At 36.4% G+C, this 19,115-nt stretch overlaps 1 protein-coding gene across 14 annotated transcripts in view; it reads right to left on the bottom strand.

Moving 5' to 3' along the window:
• Positions 1 to 19,115, bottom strand: part of LOC111044977 (voltage-dependent calcium channel type D subunit alpha-1) — a 210,143-nt gene that overhangs the window by 12,666 nt on the left and 178,362 nt on the right. For all 14 annotated transcript variants that reach the window (XR_005572980.1, XM_039441464.1, XM_039441465.1 and 11 more), the window contains one exon: positions 2,468 to 2,601. Coding sequence is in view for 13 of the 14 variants with exons in the window: in XM_039441464.1 (XP_039297398.1) it covers positions 2,468 to 2,601 (134 nt within the window). In the remaining variant the exon portion in view is untranslated. The remainder of the gene's footprint in view (positions 1 to 2,467; positions 2,602 to 19,115) is intronic.

The following is a 19,115-nucleotide window of genomic DNA, read 5'->3' as shown; positions in this document are numbered from 1 at the left end:
AAATTATTCAATGAAATATTCTTTATAAGAAAAAAATCTATAAGATCAGGAATCTTTCTTGTGTCCGTTCGCCAGTAGGTTGGTTTTCCGGTTGAAAGAGCTACACATTCTGACTCTCTTATTGCATCATAGAGAGCTTTTCCTTTAGCGGTTGTTAATCGTGATCCCCAATGTATATGCTTTGAATTGAAATCACCACCAAGGATGAATTTCGTTCCCAACATATTGAGCATTGATAAATATTCTTCTTTTCTATTGGAATATCTAGGTGGACAGTAGACAGCTGCAGCTACAAATCTATAATTTACTGCTTGTACAGATACGCCTGTTAATTGTATTCTCTCAGTTTCTACTTTAACTTCTTCATTATGTTGTAAGTTGTCTCTAATTATGATTGCACTTCCCCCTCTTGCAACATTGTTAGGGTGTAGGGCGTGGTAGGTCCTATAACCTTTGAATTTTATGTAACACTGCTTAGTAAAATGTGTCTCTGAGATAAGACATATATCTACGTTACCTATGTTTAGAACTGCTTCCAACTCCTGTTGTCGTTGTAAGAGTCCGTTTGCATTCCACTCCATTATTTTCAGCGAATGAATCATCTTGATTTCTGTTGTCTAGTATTCTCTAATTTCTCGAAGCGAGATTGAAAGGATGAAATTAATTCCTGTTGGTTATCAAGTTTACTTAAGATGAGCTGTAGGATTTGTTGGGTGCCTTCCACTACTTCATCTTTCTTTATCTGTTGTCTAGTTTCTTTGGAGACGATCTCGGCGAAGGTCGCTCTCTTCTTACTTGGTTTTTGTGCTTGGGAGTTAAACAAATTTTGAGCTTGGGAATTTGTTACATTATTTCTCGGTAAATTCTTATTGGTTATCCTACTCGAGTTTCTGATCTTCTGTAACTCAATTGCCACAGTACATCCACGGTAGCTCGCCGGGTGTCCTTCTCCACAATGAATGCACTTTGGCAGAGCTTCCCTGGGCTTTGGTTTATCTTCCGTTTCATGTTTTCACGCACACTTCACACATCTGGCTTCCTTATTGCAGTAGGATTGCATGTGATTGTAGGACTGGCAACGCTTGCATTGTGGTATAATTTTTTTTTTTCAATGCTTGGACTTGTACTTTGCAACCCAGGATAGTATCAAGTTCAAATACTTTCTTGATATTCTCCTCTGAACTAAATGAAACAATAAACATGTCCAATGGTTCTTTGGTTTTCCACTTCAGCTTATTCACCTCTACTAATTGGAATCCTCTTGTCTTCAAATCATCCATTATTAAGTCCGTGCTACAAGAGTGATAAAGATTTTTTATCATCACTCTTATTGGTCTTAATTGCTTGTTTTCATATAAATGCCAGTTATAGCTTGCATTGATAAGTTCTTTCGTGATATTGCGGTATGTTTCTGAGTGAACTGCATTCACTTTAAAAGTCTCACTACTCAAGAGCTTGATCCTAAATTTTTTCAAGCTCTCTAGGAGAGTATCCAAACTCTTTATACCATCCACTATGATAGGAGGCGGTGGCATTCCCTTTTTCTACTGTGAGATGAATGAGCTCAGAATCAATGCAAATGAGACAATGGTAGAGACATTTAGTAGAGGAGGGCGTATACCTTGTGTTCTGAATGGATTATTTGTCATAAAAGATTGGAGATTGTCAGGTCCTGTGAATACCTTGGTTCCATTATCTCTTGCTCTTCAGTTGTGGAACTGTCAGTCGGAAGGTCTGTGCGTAAAGCAAAGCTTGCATCTGGTAAGACAACATCATAATGAAGAGAAATATTCACAAAGTTGATGAGTTGTGTGCAATCTCTTACCCACATTTTCCAGAGTCTGTGGAACACATGCTGTCCGAGTGTTCACAATATAGTTCCCATTCGTGACTAATAAGGATTGTCCCAGTGTTTGCGAATGACATGAGATTTTTTACTATCTGAGAGGCATTAATTTTTCCCATTTTGTTGATCAATTGTTGATGAATCGGTCTTTTTGTTTGTTGTTTGGTTCGAAAAAAATACATAATAAATTATATATAAACAATAAGAAAACTTCACTGGGATAGAATCAGAGACTGACCACAAATAATACTAAAATACCGTAACCTATAACCTTAACCTAAAATCAAACCTATAATCTTCCAATGACCTATCTTAAAAAGTCTACTTTATATTTTGTGATACATTAATTTGAAATCCTTCGATCAAATATTTTCAAATATAAAATTGAATAAATTAAATTATTTTAGCAAGTCTTATCCTAATTTAGCAAAGAATGACTTAGGCACCTCTCGAATTTTTAATAGCTGGCTTTGAGGTTTGGATGTTTTCGTGATATCTTCATCTCAGTTTTAAAAGATCCTGTTTCTACTATTTGATGACTTTCTAAGCTACCTACTTAAAAATCAGCTGTTTAAAAATCTGTGTTTTACAAATTCTGTGTTAAAAAATAAAATTACTTACTCGTCCTACTAGACTCTCCGCTGATCCTATGACTTCAGGGAAATTAGGTCTCCTGTCAGCAGGACTGCCAGGAAGGGAATGACTTAGTCGTTCAGCTGTCAAGCTTCCATTTGACTCTTCTATGTGGGAGCCTCCTATCGAAAACACCATACATAACATTGAGAAACTGTAATTCACATGATAAAATTTTATATAAATGCTTAAATAATATTGTTGAATTCAGGATTTTCAATCATGAGCATTATCAAACCAGAAATCAATAATAATCGTTACGTGATAGTTCATTTCTTTGATTAGTGTGGAGTAATAAATAAGTAAAATAGAAAAGTAAAGTGAACCCCACCTAGATAGGAATAATCTGCTATGTTAATTTGATAATTTGATGCTTGATTGTACTCAAATTACGGTATTGATTTATAAACTTTCTCTTGCTTCCTCCTCTTTATATCTTACACTTTTCTCTCTCTTTTTTATCAAGTTATTTGTATTTTATCATTCTTCATATTCCAATGATTTAATAGAGTAGTACTGTCACATGGTTACACTTTATGGTTGCTATGGGCAACCAACTTAATGATTACATTGTTTATAAGTTATTCAGTTTGTTTCCAACTACATAATAAAATGGATGTTAATTGAACATATAATATTCATTACTTTAGAACATAACATTGGCGACGAGGGTGAAAATTGGATAAATTGATAATGCCGAAGAGAAATACTACGGTGCCGACGAGGCACAAGGAAGGAAACGATTCGGAACAGCAACTAAATGTACAAACAAACAACCTTCTCAAACCAAGAGAATTGGCGATAGACCCACAGCCTACTGCTGAAAGGGATTGGCATCACTGGAGAAAGACTTTTGAAAATTTTTGCAGGTTACTGGAACGAATCCTGAATACCAAATGATGATGCTGACAAATTTTCTATCACCTGCACTATAAGGAATAGTGGAAAACTATTCAACGTATAAGGAGATAATGTCCATGTTGGAAGAAATGTTTGTTAAACCCAAAAACGAAATTTATTCTTGATACTGTCTTGCTACAGCGAAACAACAAAATTGTGAGTCAATCGATCATTTTTACACTGAGTTAAAAAGGCTCAGCTTAGCATGTAATTTCACTGGTGTAACTACCGAAGAGAATAGAAACGAACACATAAGAGATGCTTTTGTTTCGGGGTTAGATTCGACAGAAATAAAAAAAAACTTTTTCAATTAGGGAATATGAGCCTGAAAGAAACTGTAGCTCAAGCACGTATTTTTGAAATCACTAAAGCACATGCAGATTCATTCAAAAATACATACATGAAAATGGAGTGAATCAGATTAGCAATGGAAATAATCGTTATAAGAATAATACTAAAAAGGAGTTTACAATGCAAAATGAAACTCATAGATCTAAATCACAAACATTAACATTTGAAAAACTAAAAGGGAAATGCTATCGCTGTGGCTCACCACATCATCAGGCATTTGGTTGCCGTCACAAAGAAACAATCTGTAGGAGATGTGAAAAAGTTGGTCACATAGCAAGTGTATGTTTACAGAAGAAGTCTCAATTAAAAATGAACTACAAGCAACATCAAAACGAAAATGAGGCGAATGAAGAGTGCGAAAACGACTATGTAATTAATGCTATGAATAAATAAAATAAATAATAATAAAAACTTTTTATCGTCAAAAACAATGTAAGAAATGAAATTATAATTAATAATCAATAATCTAGAGACTAAACCAATATAATAATTGATGAATCTTATGATTATTATATACATTTTATGGTAATATACATCCCCTTGACAACAAATACTCGCATGCAAGGGAAGCTTCCCTGTATGCATGGAGGAGTTGCTGCAGATCGAGAAACTCTGTTATAGTGGAAAAATCAATCATCGTATACCTAACATAGCCTACTAATGATTTGTCAAGTAATTACAACTGAGAAAGAAATTATAAGGGTTTGAAATATAAAAAAACAAATACAATAGATAATGAATAAGTTGAAAGCTCTCAACGAGAGAAGTATTAAAATAAAATAACTTTTAGAATTTAGAAATGTGAACTGAAGTTAGGCAATTCAGAATTTAGGCAATCATTGAACAACCAAAAACATTGCTTCAACCGCCTCTGGAAGGAGACCGAAAAGCCACTCCTTGATCAATCTACTGTACAAAAAATATGATTGGCAAACTCTAATATTGTCAGGCAAATTATTGAAGAACTTGGGTCCCAAGAACAAAAAGGATTTTTGAAACATGGTGTATCTTGGTATTGGTAATTGCGTTCTATTACTATGTTGAGATGATGACCGAATAGTATCCAACACTGCGCCAGCATTGCTATCAAAGAACATCTGCAACACTCTAAAAGCGTACATATATCTAAGTGGCAGAATATTCAAATGTGAAAAGAGAGGAAAGGATTCATGCAATCTTGATTTCCTCATCATTATTCTTACAAAAGACTTCTATAACCCAGACAGCGGCTTTACATGAGTATGATAAGTACTACCTCAGCAAGTAATACCATAGTTTAGTCTGGAGTACACAAATGCAAAATATATCTGCCTCATGACTCTCAATGGACACAGAGACCACAAAAAATAGAATTTGCGCATGAACATGTACGAATAATTTTTAAGAGATAGGATGTGGTGCTTAAAACTGAGCTTTTCATCAACCATTAAACCCAAATACCTAACAACATCCGTTTGTGGGGAACTGCCACAGGGACAATCATTTAGCTGATCCTGACAATCAATGGAATGATATTTAATGGGAGTGTGCATTCGAAAACCTTGAGACAGTGAAAAATTGACAATTACAGACTTTTCAATATTCAGATTCAGCCTATTACATGTGAACCACAATGACAGCATTTCAACATCATGAGTAACACTCTCCATCAGCAATTGGGTTGTTTTTCCACCATAGGTTAGGGCCATATCATCCGCAAATGCTGTAAACTCTCCTTTGAATGATGAACAGTACAGATCATTGATGAAGATGAGAAATAATATTGGCCCAAGGACCGAACCTTGTGATACTCCACTATTAATTTTCCTCATTGAACTGTTTTGACCATTGAGGAAAACATATTGATGCCTTTCCTCCAGATACGATGCAAACCACTTATGTGCCAGTCCTCTTATTCCAGCCCTCTCCATCTTCCTTAGGAGAATATCATGATTAACAGTGTCAAATGCCTTTCTTATATCAAGGAAGACGCCTGTGACTCGGTTTTTATCATTAGAATTTAAACTACTATGTACCAGCATCATGAACCTCCGAAGTGCCATTTCAGTGCTCAGACCCTCCCTGAAACCAAACTGGGCATCAGAAATTACATTCAGCTTATCCATTAAATTAATCAATCTAAATTTAACAATCTTTTCAAATACCTTCGAAAAATCTGATACTGGTAACAAAGATATTGGTCGGTAATTGCCAATCGAATTAGCTTGTCCCTTTTTGAAGATAGGGATAACTCTAGCGATTTTCATATTTTGAGGAAAAATACCCTCTGAGAAAGATCTGTTGAAAATGTAAGCCAGCACAGGAGAAACAACATGTGAAATTGCCTTGACTATAGCTACAGAAATACCACCATCACCTGCCGCTGTACCCCCTTTCAGTCTTGAGATGAATAATTCTACTTCATCACAAGATACTGGAGACCAAAAGAAAGAATTTAAGATGTTACTTGCCTTAAAAACTCTATTATATGTTTCCTTTTGATCTGTACTTGGGACAATAAGGGAAGTAGACAATGAATTAGGTACATCAACAAAATACTCATTAAATCGTTCAGCTATAACTTTTGGGTCATCAACAGTAATATCATCAATCTGGAGACTCTTCACACCATTTCTCGCCTTATTACCGCCAGATAAAGAGTTAATGACCCTCCACTGAGCTCTAGAATTACCCTTGACCTTCTCAAACAGTCTAATGTAGTATCTTTCCTTTGATTCCTTAATCCAAACATCAAATTTTCGCTTCAAATTATTGTATTGAAGCCGAAATCGAGCATCATTGGGCGACCTTGATACTTTTTCCTAAGCTTATCCCTATTCAATATTGCCAGACAGAGCCCATATGTCATCCAAGGTTTTAGTTTCCTTAAGCGACGATTACTAGGACGAGCAAGAGTTACTTTACTCACAGCAATCGACTCATTCAATATTTTAATATACGAGTGAAACGATTTATTACAAGAATCAGCCAAGTATACCGACGACCATGACTCCATAGTAAGGATATTTAACAATATATTGTAATCAACTATTACTCTCTCATCACTGACATTGTGGGTAGAATGCTCATAAGTGCATGCCAATAAACAACCAAAGCTTCAATGGTCAGTTATTTGAGAATCAATCACAAAGGCCTCATTCATAAGTGGCTTATTACTTCTGAATAATAAGTGATCAATACAACTGGAAGTGGTGTCTGTCACTCTCGTATTCAAGTTAATCATATTCCCAAAACCGTTGCCACTAAAAATACTCTTATACCTATCAACCATCTCATTATCCAAGTTCAAATCAATATTGAAATCACCTACGCATATTGCGGTATGATTAGTACCTATTACAACAAAAACAACAACAAAATAGTGATTAACATTTATATTGAAGGGAACACAGTATCAATGGAATTCGATACGGGGGCAGCCCTCAGAACAATGAGTTATAGAGAGTTTGAAAAATTGTATAAATTGCCTATCAGAACGAGAGGTGTAACATTATTGTTAATTGCAAGTATAAGACTCAAGAATTTGTAGGAAAATTTTATTTAATTGACCAGGATGTTGATACCATATTTGGAAGAGAGTGGCTGAGAGAAGTCAAATTACATTGGGCTGAAATTAAAACTCTCCAAATAAATCATGCTTCAACTATAGAAAACGTGTTGAACAAATACAGTGATGTCTTCGATGGGAAAATTGAAGTCATTCCAGATTGGTCTGGCCAGAGAACTCAAATTGTAGTGCCAGAATGCCAGACTGTAGTTCTGCCAATAGCAGGCTTGTGTTTGTGCCGGCGCAGACCATCCTGCTGCTTGGCATTGTGGATGTTTGTCTGTCATGTAATTTTCGATCGGAAATTTCTTGTAAATTGTTTGAGTGTTGTGTGTGTGAATTATGAGTATAACAGCATAAATAGTATTGAATTGAATTAATTCGAATTGGATTTGAATTTATAAAGAATCCAGTTTGAGCTTTGTTCGAAACACAGTGCATAACCTGCAAGTTGAACACAGAATCAACGAAAAGGCAAGAACCTGTCTATTCCCAGATTTCGTCCCACCCTGAACCTGACCAGAACACTCAATAGAGGCTTCGAAGGGCAAGTAGTCAAGATTGGAATAAATTTGGTGAGTTTTTGCCCTTCTTTATTGTTCATTAATGCAGAGTTTAACTGTACAAATAACCTGGCTCAAATTGAAGATTAAATTTTGCCCCTTGTTTGTATTTGATTATTTAAATAGCAAATTACATTCCTCTGGTAGCTCTAGCCTGAGCTTTGCTCAGAACATTTTATGATCCTGCCGAGCCGGGATAAATTTAAATTCGTAAATTGTTGATTAATTCACACACATCGAATTTAAGCAGTTTCATATTTGTCCAATGTTGGCATGTTGAGAATGGTCTGATCCATGCTCAACTTAAGTTTGTTGTAGCCTTGTTCTAAGAGCAAGGTTTCTTGTCAATTTTGTATTTGTCTGAAATCAAATTTATTTAAGTTAAAATTATAATTTCCTAAAACTAGGTTCATTGTGCTTTTTTTCAGGAATTTGTTAGTCTGTTGGAATTTGTATTGTCCATTTTTTATACATGTTAGTGAAGGTTAATCACCAGCATGATTTTGTTTGTTCAATTCAACAAGTTATCGTTTGCTGTGAGTTGTTGGAAGAACATTATCTAATCATATAGTTTTGTTTTCAGCAATAACTTATCTTGTGAATTGATAATCAAAGTTTAACTTTGATAACTTACTAACTCGTGATTCTTCCTTTCATCTAGTTATGAACTCATTCTTGTTTTATTGTCTGTTGTTTGTATTGTTGGGACTGAATTGTTTTGTGTATGAGTTCCAGATGGAGGAAAAATTACAGAAACAAATCAGGGTGCATTGCGTTAAACTGGAACAATTGTATGCCAGATTGCAAAGAATTTATGACCTGTCTAAAAATGTCTCTGATCCAAAAGTTGCTGAGCAATTTTCAATCTTGTATACTTGGGTGTCTCAGACCATTTCGGATTATGAAAAGACAGAATTAGTGGTTAATGAGTTGGAACTTGAGTTGAATAAAGATCATGTTGTAGCATTCAACGACTCACACCTAGATCTGTTTCAGTATATTGAAGTAGCAGCTAACACTCTCAAACAGAAAGAGGCGACTGTTGCTATTGCTCAATCTTCAGCAGCTACAGCAGCTAGTTCACAGCCGGTCGTGTCCGAGTCGGTACTGCCTAAAATCGACCTACGAAATTTGATGGGAACCAGACTCAATGGTCGGTGTTTTATGAACTATTTAAGGCATTGGTACATGACAACAAGAATTTGAACGATCAGCAGAAGGTCCAATATCTTGTAAGTAGACTTACTGGACAAGCAGCAAATATTTTCCGTCATTTGCCACCATTGGCTAACAATTATCAAATAATTTTGCAGGCATTATTGACCCGCTATAACAATCCACTGGCGCAAGTCGATGCCTATTTCAAACAAATTTTTGAATTTCGTCCAATAAAATCAGAATCAAAGGCAGGTTGTATTGCGATTTTGGATGGGTTTTGCAGTTCAATCAATGCATTGAAGAGATTGCGACTCACTGATTTGTCAGACTCGATATTCCTCTATCATGGCTTGAGATTGCTGGATCCAAGTTCTCATAGAAATTTTGAATCGGCCGTCTGTGACAAGGCTATGCCAACTTATACCGATTATGTCAAATTCATTGAAAAGCAAATTAAGACTCTTCCTTCTGATGAGAAACAGACTGAATCGTTTAATATGAAGCACAAAAAGGATAATAAATCAAAGGTGTTTGAGGTTCAATCTAATGATTCATCTAACGATGCATCTAGTAAAAATCCCAATTGTCTGAAGTGCTCAAAACCGGGTCATCATTTAGTAGATTGTGCAAGTTTCTTGAAAATGACTCCTTGGGATCGTTATTGTTTGATTAAAGGAAAGTTTTGTTGTTTTCGTTGTCTTGATGCGGATCATTTGAGTAAAAATTGTCATAGTAAAACTCAGTGTGCTCAATGTCGAGAATCTCATCATTCTTTATTGCACTTTTCCAGATCAAGTTCCAATGAAGGTGTTGTGTCCTCGTCGAACTCCAAGGCAGGTGGCACATCACCTATTAGTTGTTGTTCTACATCCAACAATGTAGAAAATTCGACCGTTGTGTTGTCGACCATCACTGCACATGTTCGAGATTGTAATGATCAGCTTTGTGATGTTCGTTTCTTGGTTGACACCGGGAGTCAGTGTCATTTTGTTACAGCCAAATTGTGTCGGCGTTTGAGACTACCATTCCAGCCCATGAAAACCGTTGTTCGTGGATTCGGTGGTGGTACTAGTGAATTTCGAGGTCGTACTTGTGTGTCGATTCAGTCAAAGTTGGATCCTACCATCAAGTTTTTGATGGATGCCACAGTGGTAGATAAAATCATCGACAAGTTGCCTTCTTGATCTCGACAGATCCAAACTTCATCATCTTGAAAATCTCACACTGGCTGACGACAAATTCTACCTTCCTAGTAGAATAGATGGCATCATTTGTGTGGAGTTAGTTCCTCACTTGCTACATGGGAGTCCTAGTACAGGTGAATCGCACGAATTGATGACTGTTCATAGTGTCTTTGGTCACATTCTGATGGGGAGAGCGCCGATTCTCACTTCAACAACAAATGTGTCGAATTGTTTTACAGCCATCTGTAGTCCATTTGTTACTAGTCCATCGTTGGATAGTTTTGTGGAACGTTTTTGGGAGTTGGAATCGTGCCCTGCACCAAGCTGTCAACTGAAACCGGAAGAGTTGGAGTGTGAAGTAAATTTTGCAAAGGCTGTACATCGTGTGAATTCTGGTCGTTTTGTTGTTGCCTTGTCATTTGCAGAGCCGCCCAGCAGCTTGGGAGATTTGTATGCTGTCACCGAACGCAGACTGCTGACTTTGGAGAGACAACTAGAGCTTGACAGCAATATTCGTATTTCATATCATGAAATATTGATCAATTACCTACGTCAAGGTCACATGTTGTTTGTAGCAGATCAGACAGACTGAGGTGGTTACTACATACCGTATCACGCCATCGTGAAAGTAAGCAGCACTACCACGCCCATCCGAATTGTATTTGATGCTGGTTCCAGAACATCATCTGGTTTGTCATTGAACCAGGTTCTTCATGCTGGTCCCAAATTGCAGACTGACATTTTTGTTTTGTTAGTTAATTTTCGTTTGTTCCCAATCACACCAACTGCCGACATTAAACAAATGTATCGACAGATATTAGTGGAGGATTCGTGCCGTCGTTATCAGTGTGTATTGTGGAGATTTTCGCCAGAGGATCCAATCGAAATTTATCAGCTCAATTGTGTTGTTTTTGGTGTTTCAAGCTTTCCATATTTGGCGCTTCGCACCATCCACCAGCTTGTAGAGGAGGATGGAAATCGTTCTCCAGCAGCCAAGGCGAGAATACCAGGAGACATGTTCATGGACGATTCAGTCACATCTGTCGCCACAGAGTCAGAGGCCACGGAGCTGTATCGTCAGTCCAAGCAGCTGTTTGAGGGAGGAGGTTTCTCGCTCACAAAGTGGACTTCAAATTCACCATCAATGTTGGAGAAATTCTCGGAAGAACAGAAATCATTTTCGTACAAGGATTTCGAAGCAGACAACTCCTTGGCTATCTTGGGATTGAATTGGCAACCTAGTACTGATCTGTTACAGTTTTCAGTCAAGAGTGGTGAGGTCGTCGCTACTAAGCATTCTATTCTGTCAGTGATGGCTCGTATCTATGATCCACTTGGTCTCTTGTCACCGTTTACATTATTTCTAAAGTGTCTTGTCCAGAAACTGTGGAAATTAGGAGTTGATTGGGACAAGAAGCCGCCTGAGTCTATATGCACTCTTTGGGAGAATTGTCAAAAAGATTTGCCTCTATTGTTGAAATTTGCTGTTTCACGTCACGTTGGTTTGTTTCAGGATTCTCACATCAGTTTGATTGGTTTTTGTGATGCATCATTGTCTGGTTTTGGTGCAGTTATCTATGTGAAGTCGCAGAATGAGAGCGAGGAGCCAAGAGTTGTATTATTGTGTTCAAAGTCCAAGGTAGCACCATCTAAAGTTGTTTCAATACCTCGTTTGGAGTTGTGTGTGGCACTCTTGTTGGCAGAACTCATGAATTCAGTAGTCACTATTATTAGTGAACGTTGTCATGTGTCTCGTATTGTCGCACTCTCTGATTCTACAGTCACCTTGTGTTGGATTAATGCTCCATCCACGAAATGGCAAACTTTTGTTGGTAATCGCGTCGCAAAAATACAGGATTCGTGTATACAGGGGTGGATGCATGTTGCCGGAATTGAAAATCCCGCTGACTGTTTGTCTAGAGGTTTATCACCAGTTGAGCTTGTGAACTTTCCGTTGTGGCTCTCAGGTCCATCATGGATAGCAGAGGACGATTGTGATTGGCCCATCCGAGCTCAAATGGAAGAGATAGTGGATCCACCGGAGGCGAAAAAACTGTCAGTGTTGACAGTCACAAAATCTCCTGATTGTAACAGCAATGCAATATATTCATTGATTGGTCGTTGTTCGGATTATGGTCGTCTTTTGAGAATTGTAATTCTTGTTCTCGAATTCTTATGAATCTTACCCCAATCAGAAGAATCAGATTTCGATGTTGCTGAGAGGTATCTATGTAAAGTGGTACAGAAGATACATTTTTCATCTGAATTTGTGCAATTAGAGAAGGGAGAAGATTGTTCTATGCGCCTACGTCGTCTGTCTCCATTCATTGATAAAGGTGTGATTCGCGTCGGCGGTCATTTGTCTCATGCTGCACTTGAATTTGAGACTTGTCATCAGATGATCTTACCAAAATCCGACGCTTTCATATCGATGTTAATTGATTATCATCGGAAGAAGAATTGTCATGTTGGACCTTCGTTATTGTTATCAGACAGAAATTCTGGATACTGTCTGCTCACTCTATTATTTGTATTTGTGTCTTTAAGTGTAATCGTTGTTTCCGTATTTGACCTAGTAATAATGCAATTATTCCAAAAATGGGTGACCTGCCTGCTTGTCGAGTGTCAAAATGCAAACCATTTGAAAATTGTGGTGTGGATTACACTGGTCCTCTGCATATTACTATGACGAGACGTCGTAATCCTTGTGTTTTGAAAGCCTACATTTGTCTGTTTGTGTGTATGGCAACAAAGGCGGTACATATTGAGTTGATATCGGATCTATCAACGCCCATGTTTTTAGCTGCGTTTCGTAGTTTTTTGTCACGTCGTGGACCCTGTCATGTCATGTATTCCGATTGTGGTACTAATTTTGTAGGTGCCAAGGAACAGTTGCAAAAAATATCTCAACTTTTGAACTCGTCCGAGTTTCAAACCACATTGACTAGTCAACTTGCAGAACACAAAATTAATTGGAAATTCATTCCCCCTGGTTCACCCTATTTTGGAGGTCTGTGGGAGGCAAATGTCAAATCTGTAAAGTTGCATCTGTTCCGAGTAATTGGCAATCAACTTCTCACCTATGAGGAACTGAACACTGTATTGGTGCAGATTGAAGGTGTCCTGAATTCCTGCCCGCTGTGTGTACAGAGTGAGGATCCGCGTGAACCGCTGGCTTTACACCAGTGCACTTTTTGACTCTAACACCGTTGAAATCGTTTCCCATGCAGGACGTGGACAGTGTCCCTGTGAATCGTCTCACCAGGTATGAATTGGTCAGTCAACTTATTCAATCGTTCTGGAACTGATGGAGAAGAGAATACCTGCACGAACTTCAAAGTCGTAAAAAATGGTTGAAATCACCCACTTCTATCGGTGTGGGAACGGTTGTGGTAATTGACCAACCAAACACACCTCGATTGCAGTGGCCACTGGGTATCATTGAACAAGTGTTTCCAGGAAGTGACGGCGAGGTTCGAGTGGCGAGTGTTCGCCTAAAAACTGGTATTTATAAAAGACCAGTAACAAAATTATATCTACTCCCAACTCAATAGTTGTTGTGATTGTTGCATTTTTCCTTTTGTGTTGTTTTTTGGTGTTGGTGTTTTGTTCTTTTTGGCATGTCTGGATTTTTCCTTTCCTTGTTTTTTTCAGTTTTGTAACTTGGCTGAAAAATAGTTTTTCAGAGGCGGGGGTATGGTCTGGCCAGAGAACTCGAATTGTAGCGCCAGAATGCCAGACTGTAGTTCTGCCAATAGCAGGCTTGTGTTTGCGCCGGCGCAGACCGTCCTGCTGCTTGGCATTGTGGATGTTTTCGTAAGTCTTGTCTGTCTTGTTTCGTTGGCCCATTTTTTTGCAAGACCAAATTTGTGTTTGTCTGTCATGTAATTTTTGATCGGAAATTTCTTGTAAATTGTTTGAGTGTCATGTGTGTGAATTATGAATATAACAGCGTAAATATTATTGAATTGAATTGGATTTGAATTTATAAAGAATCCAGTTTGAGCTTTGTTCGAAACACAGTGCATAACCTGCAAGTTGAACACAGAATCAACGAAAAGGCAGCCCGTAAGCAAGAACGTCCCACCCTGAACCTGACCAAAACACCCAATGAAGGCTTCGAAGGGCAAGTAGTCAAGATTGGAATAAATTTGGTGAGTTTTTGCTCTTTTTTATTGTTCATTAATGCAGAGTTTAACTGTATAAATAACCTGGCTCAAATTGAAGATTAAATTTTGCCCCTTGTTTGTATTTGGAAATTTAAATAGTAAATTACAGAACTCTGGTAGCTCTAGCCTGAGCTTTATTCAGAACACAGATTATTTAGGACACTTTAGAATCACGGATGAGCCACAACCAATTTTCGTGAAACCAAGACAGGTATCATTTTCTCTCAAAAGTAAAGTTGAAAGTGAACTCACAAGATTAGAAGATTATCAAATTGAATACAGGAGAACATCAGATCATAGAGATGTTGATTTTTTATCACGTTTCCCAACTGAACAAGCACAAATTTAGTTGGTGGACCTATCAAGTCGTTTTCAAATCTATCAGCTAGACTCATTACTGGTCGAAAGTCAGATAATACATATAAAGACTGAAGAAGACAAGTTCTTACAACCAGTACTACATGCACTGCAGACAGGAGAATCTGTTGAGAAATTGGGTTTCCATGACAATGAACTGTCACTTCAGGATGGATGTATATTCAAAGGTTATAGGGTACTAATACCAGAAACGCATCAACGCGATCTACTTAAAGAACTGCATGTTGGACACTTTGGTATGGATGAGATGAAAGCTTTGGCTGGAAGTTATTGTACATGGAAGAACATAGACAAGTACCTTCGAAAAATCGAAGCAATTAAGTATTCAACACGTGTATTTTTCATGTTGTAACAAGTAACCAACCCACAATGAATCATTGAATAAACTTAATCGGTGAATATATAGAATAATGATGACTGCTGGGGATCAAACAATATCTGCTGGATCGATGAGCTTCCTTTTTGATGAGTATTATCGATAATAATTTTAGAATTCATCTCAGGCCCCTGTTTCATAAAAACTTAGAAGTCCTGTAATACAGGAACAGCTGATTTTATCGGCTAGATTGAGCATGTAATTGGAATGGTGATTTTTCTGTATTACAGGACTTGTAACTTTTATGAATGTATTTAACTATCGTTATAATGCAAGTAGGCAAACAATAGTTTCATAGAGTACAAATGGTTTTTACAGTAATATTTTAGTATTTTTTCTATTACTCTATATTCTATATTCTATATGTCTCAACAGTTGTGCAGTTTAGTAGTTAAATAGGAATTTGGTCGAGGACTTTGGGTAGAGAGGAAGTATCATGGCTGTCATAAGATATTAAGATAGTTACTGACAATTAGGGATGGGTATCAAAAGACAAAACATCGATGTTTTGAACATCGATGTTTTTTCACCTTAACATCGATAAGTGAAAAACATCGAACAGTAAACATCAATGTTTTCAAACATCGATGTTTTAAACATCGACGCATCGCCGTACATTTACGGATGATACTACGAAGACTATTATACAGAGTATTTCAGAAGTAGTGTCGAACATTCTAGGATATTGTTCCTGGATGATAGGAGACTACAAATGTCGTATTTGAAGTGTCCAAAACTCAGCGGTTATCCTTATAGCTACCATTTTCTTTTTTTCACTTAGGAATTTTTATCTCAAAATTAAATAATTTTGAAAAAATAAATACTCAAAAGCATCAGAAACGATGAATGAATAGATTTTTATTAGTATTAATAAAGTGAAAATGATACAATGTACAGTATATGATACTTTACACTTATTCTTTATAAAAATGATAAAACGGGGCGAAATCAATTTGATTAAACCCACAACACTTCTGTTAATAAGCTTACAGAGTATTAGTTTATTATTTTGTATAGATATAACTCAATTATTTTGGAAGTTGATTGATTCATTGGTATATTTTTTCATAATCTCGAAATACTTAATATTACAAAACAACTTCTAAAGTGACTACAATTTTATCTGGAGCTATTGTTCCAATATTTTAACAGTTACTAACTGGAATTACAGCAATCTTGGACTTGTGGTATTCAAGTAACAGTCTTTCGAATAATTGAAGTCAGGTTGTGACTAGAAAGATACATCAACTCTATTATAGGTAGTTTACAAGATTTGTCATCTTCATAGTTAAGTAAGAAACCACTCGGGCTATTCTTGAAGATTCTGTCTGGAATTTCATCCTAAGCTAATTTTAGCAATCATTGTTACTCATATTGTATTCATTCAATACCTGATAGTTTTATTTAGGTAATGGAAATGATTTAAGTTTTTTTATATCGATATCTACACTCCTTACAATACGAGGACCTCTATTCCAGAGCTAGATTAATTGGTGTTAAACGTAAGTTGAGGAAAGCACTTGTAATAAGAAAAAACTGTTTCTTCCTGAGAAACGAGGAATCCGACCTCTTATTTAATTCTAAATAAGTATCTAACCTTGACAAGAGCTACAGAAGTTATGTAAATCTTCCAGAGTATCCAACAGTCTCACATAAAAATACAGAGAGTCTAAATGAAAAATTCATTTTAGTTGGGAAAAACATCGGATGACCGATGTCTAGGTAAAACCATCGATTAGTGGAAAACATCGAACAGTAAACATCGATGTTTGATGTTGGAACATCGATGTTTTTAAACATCGATGTATCGATACCCATCCCTACTGACAATCTTCAACATATTTTCAATTTTTTCTTCGTGCTGCTTGAGCTAACTTCCACTCCCATAGTGTTATCAGAAGATCACAACGATCCTTTAGCTACGGCTTTATCTAGTGTGATACGATACGCCTCATGTAACATGCGATAAGAACATACGATACGATGAACATGATTTGCTACAAATCAGACATGCTCACATTACATTCATTTTTGAATGAAAGTTGATCGGTATCTGTACGTTTACCCAATAAACGATGCCGATTTTGAAATAGATGTAAGAGCTCACACAGGATACAAGCTGTACCAACGTGTTTATACATAGTAATCAATTGAAGATTGATACAAGTAATCTATTGAAGAAAATTATTCATAATATTATAAATCCATTCACACATTGTATAAATAGATGCCTGAGAGATGGAGTTTTTCCTGAAGTGCTAAAAGTTTCCAGAATTGTACCTGTCTATAAGAAGGGGCCTAAAGATATTCCAGGTAGCTATCGTCCCATCTCATTGGTGCCATGTTTTTCAAAAGTCCTTGAGACCATAATGCATAGGCAGTTATATGAATATCTTCAAGAGCACAATATTATAAGTAATGCTCAGAATGGATTTGTTAAGGGTAGGTCAACTACTGGAGCCATGGATGCTCTTGTCAAGAATATTCTGAGCGCTTTTGAAAATAAAGAGTATGCTCAGGTGACCTTTTGTGACCTGAGCAAAGCTTTTGATTGTGTTGTGCACTCTCTCTTACTGGATAAATTGAAATTTTATGGCGTTTGTGGAGCAGATCTTAGCTTATTTAAAACTTATCTTGTGGGACGTAGACAAGTGGTGTGTATTGGAGATAACAGATCAGATGTAGCATGTGTAAAATTCGGTGTCCCACAGGGATCAGTTCTCGGGCCATTGCTTTTCATTCTTATGATAAATGACCTTCCTGCTGTTCTAAATTGCCGTTCAATACTGCATGCTGATGACACAACATTTATCAATAAATGTACTGACCTTCAAAATCTTAAAAATCTAACTGAGACCACTCTGATACAAGCAGCGACATGGTTTAGGGCTAACGGCTTCATGCTCAACGAGAATAAAACACAGACTATGTACTTCACCCTTAGAGGTGGCTTAGATTGTGTGGATGCAATAAGCGATGTAAAATTTCTGGGGATATTCATTGACAGATATTTGACTTGGGAAGCTCATATTAATTATATATCAAGCAAACTTTCAAGAGTGATTTATCTGATCAGACAACTGAAAAATCATGTTCCAGATAATTTTTTGAGATCGATATATTTTGCTTTTTTTCAGAGTATTGCAACATATGGCATACTACTGTGGGGAAATAGTAGTCATGCAGAGAATATTTTATTATTGCAAAAGAAGGTGGTCAGGGTTTTAACTGATTCTCATAGACTAGCACACTGTAAGCCTCTTTTCGTCCAGCTTAGAATAATGACAATAGTGAATTTTTACATATATACTGTATCGTTGCATGTTAAAAAAAACTCATCCAATTTAAAATTAAGGCATCAAACTCATAGCTATAACACAAGAAATTGTCATAGGATTGATATTCCCTATCATAGGTTATCCAAAACAGCCAAAAGTTATGATACATTTGGTATAAAAATTTGCAATAAATTACCTACAGATTTAATATTAGAGACAGAAAAGAAATTTAAGACGAGATTATTGAATTGGCTTGTGATAAATCCTTTTTATAGTGTTGAAGAGTTCTTTGAGAGTGAAATAATTGTTGCTTAGAGTTAAGAGGTTTCTATTTGTATTTATATATTGTTCTAAAGGCTCAAGTTGAGCTGTAAGGAATATGTTTTGTACATTCAAATGAATATTATTAATGTATTTGAAAAATCCAATTGACTTACAGTTCACTTATGTACTGTATTATTTTTAAGACTCAGTAATGTAATTTTGTATGTACAGTTGCTGTAAAATTTGATTTTATCTTTTGTCTTACTGTAATCAATATTTGACTTTGCCTATTGTTCTAAGAATTTAACGGCAATAAAATCATATTTATTTATTTATTTATTCATAAGAATATAAACATACGGTACCTATTCATATGTACACATTCTCGAATACCCATATATCATTCATACAGTCTTTTTTCGTTAGGACTACTCTTTAATATGAATAACAATAAAAATATAAATCTAA

Source organism: Nilaparvata lugens, chromosome X (genome assembly GCF_014356525.2).
Source record: "Nilaparvata lugens isolate BPH chromosome X, ASM1435652v1, whole genome shotgun sequence".
Taxonomy (NCBI): Eukaryota; Metazoa; Arthropoda; class Insecta; order Hemiptera; family Delphacidae; genus Nilaparvata; species Nilaparvata lugens.
Note: the sequence above shows the minus strand (reverse complement) of the source record. Positions and strands in the feature narration are given on the sequence as shown.